Consider the following 13,235-nt stretch of genomic DNA (forward strand, 5'->3'; position numbering starts at 1 on the left):
TCACCAGATCCAACAAATGTAAATCCTTTTCATACCGATGAACTGCATGCGGGTAAAAGGAAGGCAAGGAGATATCCTGATTAAGATGAAAAGAGGATACCACCTTAGGGAGAAACTCCTGAATGGGGCGCAGCACTACCTTGTCCTGGTGGAACACCAGGAAAGGAGCCTTGGATGACAGCGCTGCTAGTTCGGACACTCTCCGAAGAGACGTGACCGCTACCAGAAAGGCCACTTTCTGTGAGAGTCGAGAAAGTGACACATCCCTCAGAGGCTCGAAGGGCGGCTTCTGGAGAGCAACAAGGACCTTGTTTAGATCCCACGGATCTAACGGCCGCCTGTACGGAGGTACGATATGACAAACCCCCTGCAGGAACGTGCGCACCTGAGAAAGTCGTGCTAGACGCTTCTGAAAAAACACGGATAGTGCCGAGACTTGCCCTTTAAGGGAGCCGAGCGACAAGCCCTTTTCCAACCCAGATTGCAGGAAGGAAAGAAAGACAGGTAGCGCTAATGGCCAGGGGGATACTCCTTGTGCAGAGCACCAGGATAAGAAAATCTTCCACGTTCTGTGGTAGATCTTAGCTGAAGTGGACTTCCTAGCTTGTCTCATGGTGGCCACGACCCCCTGGGATAATCCTGAAGACGCTAGGATCCAGGACTCAATGGCCACACAGTCAGGTTCAGGGCCGCAGAATTCTGATGGAAAAACGGCCCTTGGGACAGTAAGTCTGGACGGTCTGGTAGTGCCCACGGTTGGCCGACCGTGAGATGCCACAGATCCGGGTACCACGACCTCCTCGGCCAGTCTGGGGCGACGAGTATGACGCGGCCGCAATCGGATCTGATCTTGCGTAACACTCTGGGCAAAAGTGCCAGAGGTGGAAACACATAAGGGAGCCGGAACTGCGACCAATCTTGCACTAAGGCGTCTGCCGCCAGAGCTCTTTGATCGCGAGACCGCGCTATGAAGGTCGGGACCTTGTTGTTGTGCCGAGACGCCATTAGGTCGACGTCCGGCACCCCCCAGCGGCGGCAGATTTCCTGAAACACGTCCGGGTGAAGGGACCATTCCCCTGCGTCCATGCCCTGGCGACTGAGGAAGTCTGCTTCCCAGTTTTCTACGCCCGGGATGTGGACTGCTGATATGGTGGATGCTCTTTCCTCTACCCACATCAGAATCCGCCTGACTTCCTGGAAGGCTTGCCGACTGCGTGTCCCTCCTTGGTGGTTGATGTATGCCACCGCTGTGGAGTTGTCCGACTGAATTCGGATCTGTTTTCCTTCCAGCCACTGTTGGAAGGCTAATAGGGCAAGATACACTGCCCTGATCTCCAGAACATTGATCTGAAGTGTGGACTCCTGCTGAGTCCACGTCCCTTGAGCCCTGTGGTGGAGAAAAACTGCTCCCCACCCTGACAGACTCGCGTCTGTCGTGACCACTGCCCAGGATGGGGGCAGGAATGATCTTCCCTGCGATAATGAGGTGGGAAGAAGCCACCATTGCAGAGAGTCCTTGGCCGTCTGGGAAAGGGAGACTTTCCTGTCTAGGGAAGTTGTCTTCCCGTCCCATTGGCGGAGAATGTCCCATTGAAGTGGACGCAGATGAAACTGCGCGAACGGGACTGCCTCCATTGCCGCCACCATCTTCCCTAGGAAGTGCATGAGGCGCCTTAAGGGGTGCGACTGACCCTGAAGGAGAGACTGCACCCCTGTCTGTAGAGACCGCTGCTTGTCCAGCGGAAGCTTCACTATCGCTGAGAGAGTATGAAACTCCATGCCAAGATACGTTAGTGATTGAGTCGGTGCCAGGTTTGACTTTGAAAAGTTGATGATCCACCCGAAAGTCTGGAGAGTCTCCAGCGCAACATTCAGGCTGTGTTGGCATGCCTCTTGAGAGGGTGCTTTGACAAGTAGATCGTCCAAGTAAGGGATCACCGAGTGTCCCTGAGAATGCAAGACTGCTACCACTGCCGCCATGACCTTGGTGAAAACCCGTGGGGCTGTCGCCAGACCAAATGGCAGAGCTACGAACTGGAGATGGTCGTCTCCTATCACGAAACGTAGAAAACGTTGGTGCTCTGTAGCAATCGGCACGTGGAGATAAGCATCTTTGATGTCTATTGATGCAAGGAAATCTCCTTGAGACATTGAGGAAATGACAGAGCGGAGGGATTCCATCCGGAACCGCCTGGCGTTCACATGCTTGTTGAGCAGCTTTAGGTCCAGAACAGGACGGAACGAGCCGTCCTTTTTTGGAACCACGAAGAGATTGGAGTAAAAACCTTGCCCTTGTTCCTGCAGAGGAACAGGGATCACCACTCCTTCTGCTCTTAGTGAGCACACCGCCTGCAGAAGGGCATTTGCTCGGTCGGGATGTGGGGAGGTTCTGAAGAACCGAGGCGGAGGATGAGAAATGAATTCTATCCTGTACCCGTGAGACAAAATGTCTGCTACCCACCGGTCTTTGACCTGTGGCAGCCAAATGTCGCAAAAGCGGGAGAGCCTGCCACCGACCGAGGATGCGGAGGGATGAGGCCGAAAGTCATGAGGCAGCCGCCTTGGAAGCGGTTCCTCCGGTTGCTTTCTTGGGGCGTGAATGAGCCCGCCAGGAATCTGAGCTCCTTTGCTCCTTCTGAGTCCCTTTGGACGAGGAGAATTGGGTCTTGCTGGAGCCTCGAAAGGACCGAAACCTCGACTGCCACTTCCTCTGTTGAGGTTTGCTCGATCTGGGCTGGGGTAAGGAGGAGTCCTTACCCTTGGACTGTTTAATGATCTCAGCCAATTGCTCACCAAACAGTCTGTCTCCAGATAGTGGCAAGCTGGTTAAACATTTCTTGGAAGCAGAATCTGCTTTCCATTCCTTTAACCACAAGGCTCTGCGCAAAACCACAGAGTTGGCAGACGCCATTGAGGTACGGCTCGTAGAGTCCAGGACAGCGTTGATAGCGTAAGTCGCAAACGCAGACATTTGCGAGGTTAGGGACGCTACTCGCGGCACTGCTGGACGTATGATAGAGTCCACCTGTGCCAGGCCAGCTGAAATAGCTTGGAGTGCCCACACGGCCGCGAATGCTGGAGCAAACGACGCGCCGATAGCTTCATAGACAGACTTTAACCAAAGGTCCATCTGTCTGTCATTGGCATCTTTAAGTGAAGCCCCATCTTCCACTGCAACTATGGATCTAGCCGCAAGCCTGGAGATTGGGGGGTCCACCTTTGGACACTGGGTCCAGCGTTTGACCACGTCAGGGGGAAAGGGATAACGTGTATCCTTAAGACGTTTGGAGAAACGCTTATCTGGATAAGCATGATGTTTCTGGACTGATTCTCTGAAGTCAGAGTGGTCCAGAAAAGTACTCAATTTACGCTTAGGATACCGGAAATGGAACTTCTCCTGCTGTGCAGCTGCCTCCTCTGCTGAAGGGGCTGGGGGAGAAATATCCAACAGACTATTGATGGCCGCTATAAGGTCATTTACCATAGCGTCACCATCAGGGGTATCTAGATTGAGAGCGGTGTCAGGATTAGACTCCTGATCACCCACCTCTGTCTCCTCATACAGAGCCTCGTCTCGCTGAGACCCTGACCAGTGTGATGACGGCGAGGGTCTTTCCCAGCGAGCCCGCTTAGGCTGCCTGGGACTGTCATCCGAGTCCGAGTCCTCAGCCTGTGATGCCTGGGACCCCCTTGAAGTACGGATTAGTTCCAACTGAGGGGGACCGGGGAGCATAGGCACAGCAGTGTCCATGGTCTGAGAAACTGGCCTGGACTGCAAGGTTTCCAGGATTTTTGTCATAGTCACAGACATCTTATCAGCAAAAACTGCAAATTCTGTCCCCGTCACCGGGGCAGGGTTCACAGGCGTCTCTGCCTGGGCCACTACTACCATAGACTCTGGCTGCCGAAGTGGCACAGGGATTGAACATTGCACACAATGGGGGTCATTGGAACCTGCCGGTAGATTAGCCCCACATGCGGCACAAGCAGTGCGTACCGCCTGTGCCTTGGCACCCTTGCGTTTGGCGGATGACATGTTGTTGTCTCCTCAGAGCAATGAGGGTATAAGCCAAGAAGCGACTGTACAGTGCAATATAAATATATATATGGTACAGGGAAAAAATGCACCAAATAACACTGTGGCACTAGTGGGGCCAGCACTTATGTGCAGCTTACCGCCCGCATAAACGCGGGTGTGTGGTCGCCAGAGTCCCTTGTCTGAGTCCCCCAGAGCCTGTGTCCGTTCTCCAGCCAGACTGCATGCAGGAATGGCTGCTGGCGTCCTGTGGAGAGGGGCGGGCCCTGGGCGTGTTGAGACCAAGAGCGGGAAACTTGCGTCCCCACTGTGCCTAGTGAGAGGGCTGGAGCATGTAAATAAGGCTCCAGCCCTCGGCGCTGGCTATAGAACAGCGTCTCTCCCTTTCCCTGATTGACAGGGTGGGGGCGGGAACGAAGCAGAGCTAGGCTGCAAAAGCCGGGGACTAGATTTATGAGCGCTGCCGCCGTAAAAGCGCGGGCAGCGCGAGTCCCCGGCGCACTACAAGTCCCAGCGGCGCCGCTCCCGGAGCGGCCGGCGCGGTAGTTCCCAAGACATAAAATCACTCAGCTAAGCTGCAGTGACTCTAACCCAAGCGCGCAGCGCTAGTGCCCCCGGCGCACTAGCACACCCAGCAAGCCTGGAGTGTGCGTGGCCTGTCTGTGCGGGGACACAGAGTACCTGAACGTTGCAGGGCCTTGTCCCTGACTGTACTCAGCTCCTCCAGCAGGGTCTCTGGGTCTGTGGATGGAGCTCGGCCTCAGGGTTTGGGGGCCGGTAAGATCCCACTTCCACAGAGCCCCTCAGGGGGATGGGGAAGGAAAGCAGCATGTGGGCTCCAGCCTCCGTACCCGCAATGGGTACCTCAACCTTACAAACCACAAGTGGGGTGAGAAGGGAGCATGCTGGGGGCCCTATATGGGCCCTCTTTTCTTCCATCCTATAGAGTCAGCAGCTACTGCTGACTAAACAGTGGAGCTATGCGTGGATGTCTGACCTCCTTCGCACAAAGCAGAAAACTGGTGAGCCAGTGATCCCACTGGGGGTGTATAGCCAGAAGGGGAGGGGCCTTACACTTTTTAGTGTAATTGCTTTGTGTGGCCTCCGGAGGCAGTGCTATACACCCAATCGTCTGGGTCTCCCAATGGAGCGCCGAAGAAAAGGAATTTACGGTAAGTAAACAAAATTCCCTTCTTCTTTGTCGCTCCATTGGGAGACCCAGACAATTGGGACGTCCAAAGGCAGTCCCTGGGTGGGTAAAAGAATACCTCGATAAATAGAGCCGACACGGCTCCCTCTTACAGGTTGGCAACCGCCATCTGAAGGACTCGCCTACCTAGGCTGGCATCTGCCGAAGCATAGGTATGCACCTGATAGTGTTTCGTGAAAGTGTGCAGGCTAGACCAGGTAGCAGCCTGACACACCTGCTGAGCCGTCGCCCGGTGCCGCAATGCCCAGGACGCACCCACGGCTCTGGTAGAATGGCCTTTCAGCCCTGAAAGAATCGGAAGCCCAGAAGAACTGTAGGCTTCAAAGATCGGTTCCTTGATCCACCGAGCCAAGGTTGACTTGGAAACCTGCGACTCCTTACGCTGGCCAGCGACAATGACAAAAAATGCATCAGAACGGCGCAGTGGCGCCGTGCGAGACACGTAGATCCGGAGTGCTCTCCTTAGATCTAACAAATGCAAATCCTTTTCACATTGGTGAATTGGATGAGGGCAAAAAGAAGGTAAGGAGATATCCTGATTGAGAAGAAAAGGGGGACACCACCTTGGGGAGAAGTCCGGGACCGGACGCAGAACCACCTTATCCTGGTGAAATACCAGGAAGGGGGCTTTGCATGACAGCGCTGCAAGCTCTGCCACTCTTCGGAGTGATGTAACTGCCACTAGAAATGCCGCCTTCTGCGAAAGACGTGATAGAGAGACATCTCGCAGCGGCTCCAAGGGTGGTTTCAGAAGAGCCCGTAGAACCCTGTTGAGATCCCAGGGTTCCAGCGGCCACTTGTAAGGTGGGACTATGTGGCAAACTCCCTGCAGGAACGTGCGGACCTGCGGAAGCCTGGCTAGACGCTTTTGGAAAAAACACGGAAAGCCCCGATACTTGTCCCTTGAGGGAGCCGAGAGACCAACCACTGTCCATTCCGGATTCAAGGAAGGAAAGAAACTTGGGTAAGGCAAACGGCCAAGGGGTAAACCCCTTATCAGAGCACCAGGCTAAGAAGATCTTCCAAGCCCTGTGATAGATCTTGACTGACGTTGGTTTTCTGGCCTGTCTCATAGTGGCAATGACCTCTTGAGATAACTCTGAGTACGCTAGGAGCTAGGACTCAATGGCCACACAGTCAAGTTGAGGGCCGCAGAATTCAGATGGAAAAATGGCCGTTGAGACAGCAAGACCGGTCGGTCTGGGGGCGCCCAGGTTAACCCACCGTGAGGTGCCACAGTTCCGGGTACCACGACCTCCTCGGCCAGTCTGGAGCGACGAGGATGGCGCGACGGCAGTCGGACCTGATCTTGAGCAACACTCTGGGCAGCAGTGCCAGAGGAGGGAATACATAAGGCAGTCGAAACTGCGACCAATCGTACACTAAGGCGTCCGCCGCCAGAGTTCTGTGATCCTGAGACCGTGCCCTGAATGTCGGGACCTTGTTGTTGTGCCGAGACGCCCTTCGATCGACGTCCGGCGTTCCCCAGCGGTAACAGATCTCTTGAAAACCCGTCCGGGTGAAGAGACCATTCCCCCGCGTCCATGCCCTGGCGACTGAGAAAGTCTGCTTCCCAGTTTTCTACGCCCGGGATGTGAACCGCGGAGATGGTGGAGGCATTGGCCTCCGCCCACAGCAGAATCCGCCGAACCTCTTGGAAGGCTTGACGACTGCGAGTGCCGCCCCGGTGGTTGATGTATGCGACCGCCGTGGCGTTGTCCGACTATATGCGGATCTGCCTGCCCTCCAGCCACCGGTAGAACGCTTTTAGGGCTAGATACACTGCCCTTATCTCCAGAACATTGATCTGAAGGGAGGACTCAGTCGGAGTCCAGGTTCCCTGAGCCTTGTGGTGGAGAAAAACCGCTCCCCACACTGACAGACTCGCGTCCGTCGTGACCACAGCCCAGGATGGGGGCAGGAAGATTTTCCCTTCGACAGAGAAGTGGGAAGAAGCCAACACTGAAGAGAGGTCTTGGTCGCCAGAGAAGAAAGACGTTCCTGTCTAAGGACGTCGACCTCTTGTCCCATTTGCGGAGAATGTCCCCTTGGAGTGGACGCAGATGAAACTGCGCAAAGGGAACTGCCTCCATTGCTGCACCGTCTTCCCTAGGAAGTGCACGAGGCGCCTCAAGGGGTGTGACTGGGCCCGAAGGAGAGATTGCACCCCTGTTAGCAGCGAACGCTGTTTGTCCAGCGGTAGCTTGACTATCGGTGAGAGAGTAAGAAACTCCATCCTGAGGAAAGTCAGTGATTGGTTCGGAGTCAATTTTGACTTTGGGAAATTGGTGATCCACCCGAACCTCTGGAGAGTCTCCAGAGCCACGGTCAGACTGTGTTGACATGCCACCCGGGAGGGTGCTTTGACTAGGAGATCGTCTAAGTACGGGATCACCGAGTGGCCCTGAGAATGTAGGATAGCCACCACGGATGCCATGACCTTGGTGAAGACCCGTGGGGCTGTCGCCAGGCCGAAAGGCAGTGCCACAAACTGAAGGTGCTCGTTCTCAATGGCGAAACGCAGGAGTGTTGATGCTCTGGAGCGATCGGCACATGGAGATAGGCATCCCTGATGTCGATTCATGCTAGGAAGTCTCCTTGGGATCTGGCTGAGGGCCGAAAGGACCGAAACCTCGCTTGAATTTTTTGTTGCTGAGGTCTCTTTGGTTTGGGCTGGGGTAAGGACGAGTCCGTTCCCTTGGATTGCTTAATAATTTCCTCTAATTGTTCGCCAAACCATCGGTCGCCAGAAAAAGGCAAACCTAATTGGAAGTAGAGTCTGCCTTCCATTCGCGTAGCCACATGGCCTTGCGGACTGCCACCGAACTGGCGGATGCTACCGCTGTACGGCAGCCGAGTCCAGGATAGCCTTCATGGCGTAGGATGAAAATACCGACACCTGAGAAGTCAAAGACGCTACTTGCGGAGCAGAGATACGGGTGACCGCATGAATCTCAGACAGATAAGCTGAGATAGCCTGGAGTGCCCCATTGCTGCAAAAGCTGGGGCAAAGGACGTGTCTATGGCTTCATAGATGGATTCATTAGGAGCTCTATCTGCCTGTCAGTGGCATCCTTGAGCGTTGAACCGTCAGCCACTGCTACTACGGATGTAGCCGCCAGTCTAGAGACTGGAGGATCCACCTTGGGACACTGAGCCCAACCCTTAACTACGTCAGAGGGGAAGGGGTAACGTGTGACATTAAGGTGATTAGTAAAGCGTTTGTCCGTGACAGCCCTGTGCTTCTGGACAGCATCTCTGAAGTTCGAGAGATCGAAGAAAACACTCCGCGTACGTTTGGGAAACGTAAACTGGTGCTTCTCCTGCTGTGAGGCCTACTCCTCTATAGGTGGAGTTGGGGGAGAAAAATCTAGCACCTGGGTGATGGACACCATAAGGTCATTTACTATGGCGTCCCCTTCAGGTGTACCAAGATTGAGAGCAACGTCAGGGGCAGAGTCCTGGGTTGCGACCTCCGCCTCATCCTCTAGAGAGTCCTCAAGCTGAGACCCCGAACAGCATGAAGAAGTCGGGGAAGATTCTAAGCGAGCTCGCTTAGCCGGTCTGAGACTGCGGCCGTGCCGGAGTCCTCCATGTAATAACTAGAGTCCCCCCCAGGAGCACGCTCCTTCGCAGACCGAGAGGGGCCTGGAGGCGATCCTGCAGTGCCCGGGGCCTGAGTAAGGGCCGGTCTAACTGCAAGGCTTCTAGTATTTTAGCAGACCATTTGTCCATAGACTGAGCCATGGTTGTGAAAGTGACTCAGAGAGTTTCTCAGCTAAAACTGCAAACTCTGTCCCTGCCACCTGGACAGGGGAAGCCGGTGGTTCTACTTGGGCCGAGGGTCCTACCAGTGCCCCAGGCTCCGGTTGAGCGAGTGCCACAGGGCCTGAGCATTGCTCACAATGAGAGTATGGAACCTGCAGGTAGCATACTGTTGTCCCCCAGGAGAGTGATCACTGAGGGATATATAGCTAACAGTACAACCGAACCGAGAAAAAATATACAATTATAATATATATATATATACACAGTTCGGCACTCTAGGGGACCCAGCACCGGGTGACCGGTGTGGCCACCGACCGCTCAAGCGGTGTATGGCCACCAGGTTCCCTGCCTCGGGTTCCCCAGAGCTGCAGCCAGAAGTCCTCCACCGGCAGAATGTGCATAAAACATGGCTGTCGGCGTTCACAGGGGAGGAGGGAGCCGTGGGCGTAACTACAAAAGTGCGGGAATCTGTTGCCCCAGAGAGATTAGTGAGGGGGGCGGAGGACAGCTAAGTGTGCTCCAGCCCTCACTGTCGGCGTCAGACCGACCGTCCCGCCCTTACCCCTGACTGGCAGGCCCGGGGGCGGGAGTTTAATGCACTAGGCCGCAAAAGCCGGGGACTAAAGTTAAAACCGCGGCCGGCAAGCAGGCGCTGTCGGCGCGGTAGTCCCGGTCTCATACCAACACCGCAGTCGCTGCAGCGTCTGAGGCCAAGGTGCTCCATGCACCGTCCCCAAGGGGACACAGAGTACCTGTAGATGCAGGGCCCTGTCCCTGATGATACTCAGTCTCCTGTCCGGCAGGTTCCCCCAGGGGCTGCGGAGGGAGCACGGTCCCAGTGAATGGTGACCGGTTAGGATCCCACTTCTCCCAGAGCCCCTAAGGGATGGGGAAGGAAAACGGCATGTGGCTCCAGCCTGTGTACCCGCAATGGGTACCTCAACCTTAACAACACCGCCGACTTAGTGGGGTGAGAAGGGAGCATGCCGGGAGCCCTGTTAGGGCCCTCTTTTCTTCCATCCGATATAATCAGCAGCTGCTGCTGACTAAAATGGGAGCATGAGTGCATGTGTGCCTCCTTCAACACAAAGCATAAAACTGAGGAGCCCGTGATGCACGGGAGGGTGTATAGGCAGAGGGGAGGGGTTACACTTTTTAAAGTGTAATACTTTGTGTGGCCTCCGGAGGCAGAAGCTATACACCCAATTGTCTGGGTCTCCCAATGGAGCGACAAAGAAATATACAATAGGGAATCTACAGAATATATACAGGTCAGAGTACAGTTACAATTAAAGCATGGTTTGCAAACAGGCATACACAGTTCCAGCAGTTACCTTGTGCGTCTGGCCACAGGGGGGCGCCGTGGACCAGGTTTCCAGGATCTCCCTCACAGGTCTTCCCTGACCAGACCCCCGAGCAAAAGAACACTGGAAAATGGCCACATTGGGGTTATCAACCTGGGCAAATCCAGGTCCCCTCCTACCTTAGTGACCTCACAGGGAAGCACTGCCACTCCCCCTGCATTGAGTCAGAGTAATATCCCAGAAGGGGCTATTACCCGTAACTCCGGACTGGGAGGTCCAATCGGGACGGTTCTGGTGTCATCAGAACCGCCCGGGTCCCCTCTGCATTTTGAGTCCAAGCACGACTCATTTACCGGACTCCTACTAGCAGTTCTCTATATCTCGCCGCCCCAGGGTGCCATACAGACTTCGAGGATATGCACAGATTCGGCTCGAAGTCCCGATTCTAACGATGTAGAGGGTGTATGGCTGAGACGCACGGTAATATCATAACTGGGTATGATATTAAGGAGCCAGCAGTATGCTCTCCTGCGGTGACTAGCTTCCTTTTGGTTTTGCTAGGTCAATGTCCACTTTCTTTGATGAGTGGACACAACTCCCAGGGGGTCTTCCTCTCTCTCTTGGTTTTAAAGGCCTGAGAGAACAAGCAATCTCCATATCAGAGGAGATGGCTGTTGGAGGTGTAAGTGGGACTTCACACCTTTCCAGATGCTGGGCATCTGAGAAGTACCTCAGTGTGTGAAGGGACAAGGGAGGGGGGTTGCCCTCAGGGGGTGATGAGAGAAATGATGACTGGACATCATCATTCCTCTTAATATCCCAGGATTTCCCTCACACATCCTCTAGTTAGTTCTAGACTTGCTGTCATAAAGGATCCCCAATTGAGGGCCTCAGGTTATTTTTGTCATGCAAATACCATCAAAATATTACCTACCGACACACTAACTCTCCGTCCATGGCGTCCTGTTCATCAGTGCTGGCAAAAGATACTCTGCCTCCAATCACCGCACCAATAATGTAAACCAACCACGTGAGCCGACCTGTGAAAATAATCAGGGGCAACGGGGTACGAAGTGAAAAAATAGTAAATCGCAGGAGAAACAAAGAAACGCCCAAAAGCCGAGAGATATTGGGATACCCCAGAGGAAGAAGGCCAAAAGCTCCATATACTGAACACTCGAATATAATGCATGGACTTGTGGGAGACAATATTATGGTTGGCTACGGGCGCTGTGCTGCGGTGACTGTGCTGGGGCTACGGGAGCTCTGCTACGGTGGCTGTGCTGGGGCTACGGGTGCTGGGGCTACGGGGCGCTGTGCTACGGTGGCTGTGCTGGGGCTACGGGTGCTGTGCTGGGGCTACAGGCGCTGTGCTACAGTGGATGTGCTGGGGCTGCGGGCGCTGTGCTACGGTGGCTGTGCTGGGGCTGCGGGCGCTGTGCTACGGTGGCTGTGCTGGGGCTGCGGGCGCTGTGCTACGGTGGCTGTGCTGGGGCTACGGGCGCTGTGCTACGGTGGCTGTGCTGGGGCTACGGGCGCTGTGCTACAGTGGATGTGCTGGGGCTACGGGCGCTGTGCTACAGTGGATGTGCTGGGGCTATGGGCGCTGTGCTACAGTGGATGTGCTGGGGCTACGGGCGCTGTGCTACGGTGGCTGTGCTGGGGCTGCGGGCGCTGTGCTGCAGTAGCAGTGCTGGAGCTGCGGGCGCTGTGCTGCAGTAGCTGTGCTGGGGCTGCAGGCGCTTTTCTACAGTAGCTGTGCTGGGGGCTGCAGGCGCTTTTCTACAGTAGCTATGCTGGGGGCTGCAGGTGCTTTTCTACAGTAGCTATGCTGGGGGCTGCAGGTGCTTTTCTACAGTAGCTATGCTGGGGCCGCAGGCGCTTTTCTACAGTAGCTGTGCTGGGGCTGCAGGCGCTTTTCTACAGTAGCTGTGCTGGGGCTGCAGGCACTTTTCTACAGTAGCTGTGCTGGGGCTGCAGGTGCTTTTCTACAGTAGCTATGCTGGGGCTGCAGGCGTTTTTCTACAGTAGCTGTGCTGGGGCTGCAGGCGCTTTTCTACAGTAGCTGTGCTGGGGCTGCAGGCGCTTTTCTACAGTAGCTATGCTGGGGCTGCAGGCGCTTTTCTACAGTAGCTGTGCTGGGGCTGCAGGCGCTTTTCTACAGTGGCTGTGCTGGGGGCTGCAGGCGCTTTTCTACAGTAGCTGTGCTGGGGCTGCAGGTGCTTTTCTACAGTAGCTGTGCTGGGGCTGCAGGTGCTTTTCTACAGTAGCTATGCTGGGGCTGCAGGTGCTTTTCTACAGTAGCTGTGCTGGGGCTGCAGGCGCTTTTCTACAGTAGCTGTACTGGGGCTGCAGGTGCTTTTCTACAGTAGCTGTGCTGGGGCTGCAGGCGCTTTTCTACAGTAGCTGTGCTGGGGCTGCAGGCGCTTTTCTACAGTAGCTGTGCTGGGGCTGCAGGCGCTTTTCTACAGTAGCTGTGCTGGGGCTGCAGGCGCTTATCTACAGTAGCTGTGCTGGGGCTGCAGGTGCTTTTCTACAGTAGCTGTGCTGGGGGCTGCAGGCGCTTTTCTACATTAGCTGTGCTGGGGGCTGCAGGCGCTTTTCTACAGTAGCTGTGCTGGGGGCTGCAGGCGCTTGTCTACAGTAGCTGTGCTGGGGCTGCAGGTGCTTTTCTGCAGTAGCTGTGCTGGGGGCTGCAGGTGCTTTTCTACAGTAGCTATGCTGGGACGGCAGGCGCTTTTCTACAGTAGCTGTGCTGGGGCTGCAGGTGCTTTTCTACAGTAGCTGTGCTGGGGGCTGCAGGTGCTTTTTTACAGTAGCTGTGCTGGGGCTGCAGCCGCTTTTCTACAGTAGCTGTGCTGGGGCTGCGGGTGCTTTTCTACAGTAGCTATGCTGGGGCTGCAGGCGCTTTTCTACA

General features: G+C 55.2%; 1 protein-coding gene across 1 annotated transcript in view; it reads right to left on the bottom strand.

The window, feature by feature from the left end:
* The window catches only part of XPO7 (exportin 7), a 170,789-nt gene that overhangs the window by 85,093 nt on the left and 72,461 nt on the right, over window positions 1–13,235 (bottom strand). The window contains 1 exon segment of the mRNA XM_075346454.1: window positions 11,253–11,358. Coding sequence (XP_075202569.1) covers window positions 11,253–11,358 — 106 coding nt within the window.

This window comes from Anomaloglossus baeobatrachus, chromosome 4 (genome assembly GCF_048569485.1).
Source record: "Anomaloglossus baeobatrachus isolate aAnoBae1 chromosome 4, aAnoBae1.hap1, whole genome shotgun sequence".
Taxonomy (NCBI): Eukaryota; Metazoa; Chordata; class Amphibia; order Anura; family Aromobatidae; genus Anomaloglossus; species Anomaloglossus baeobatrachus.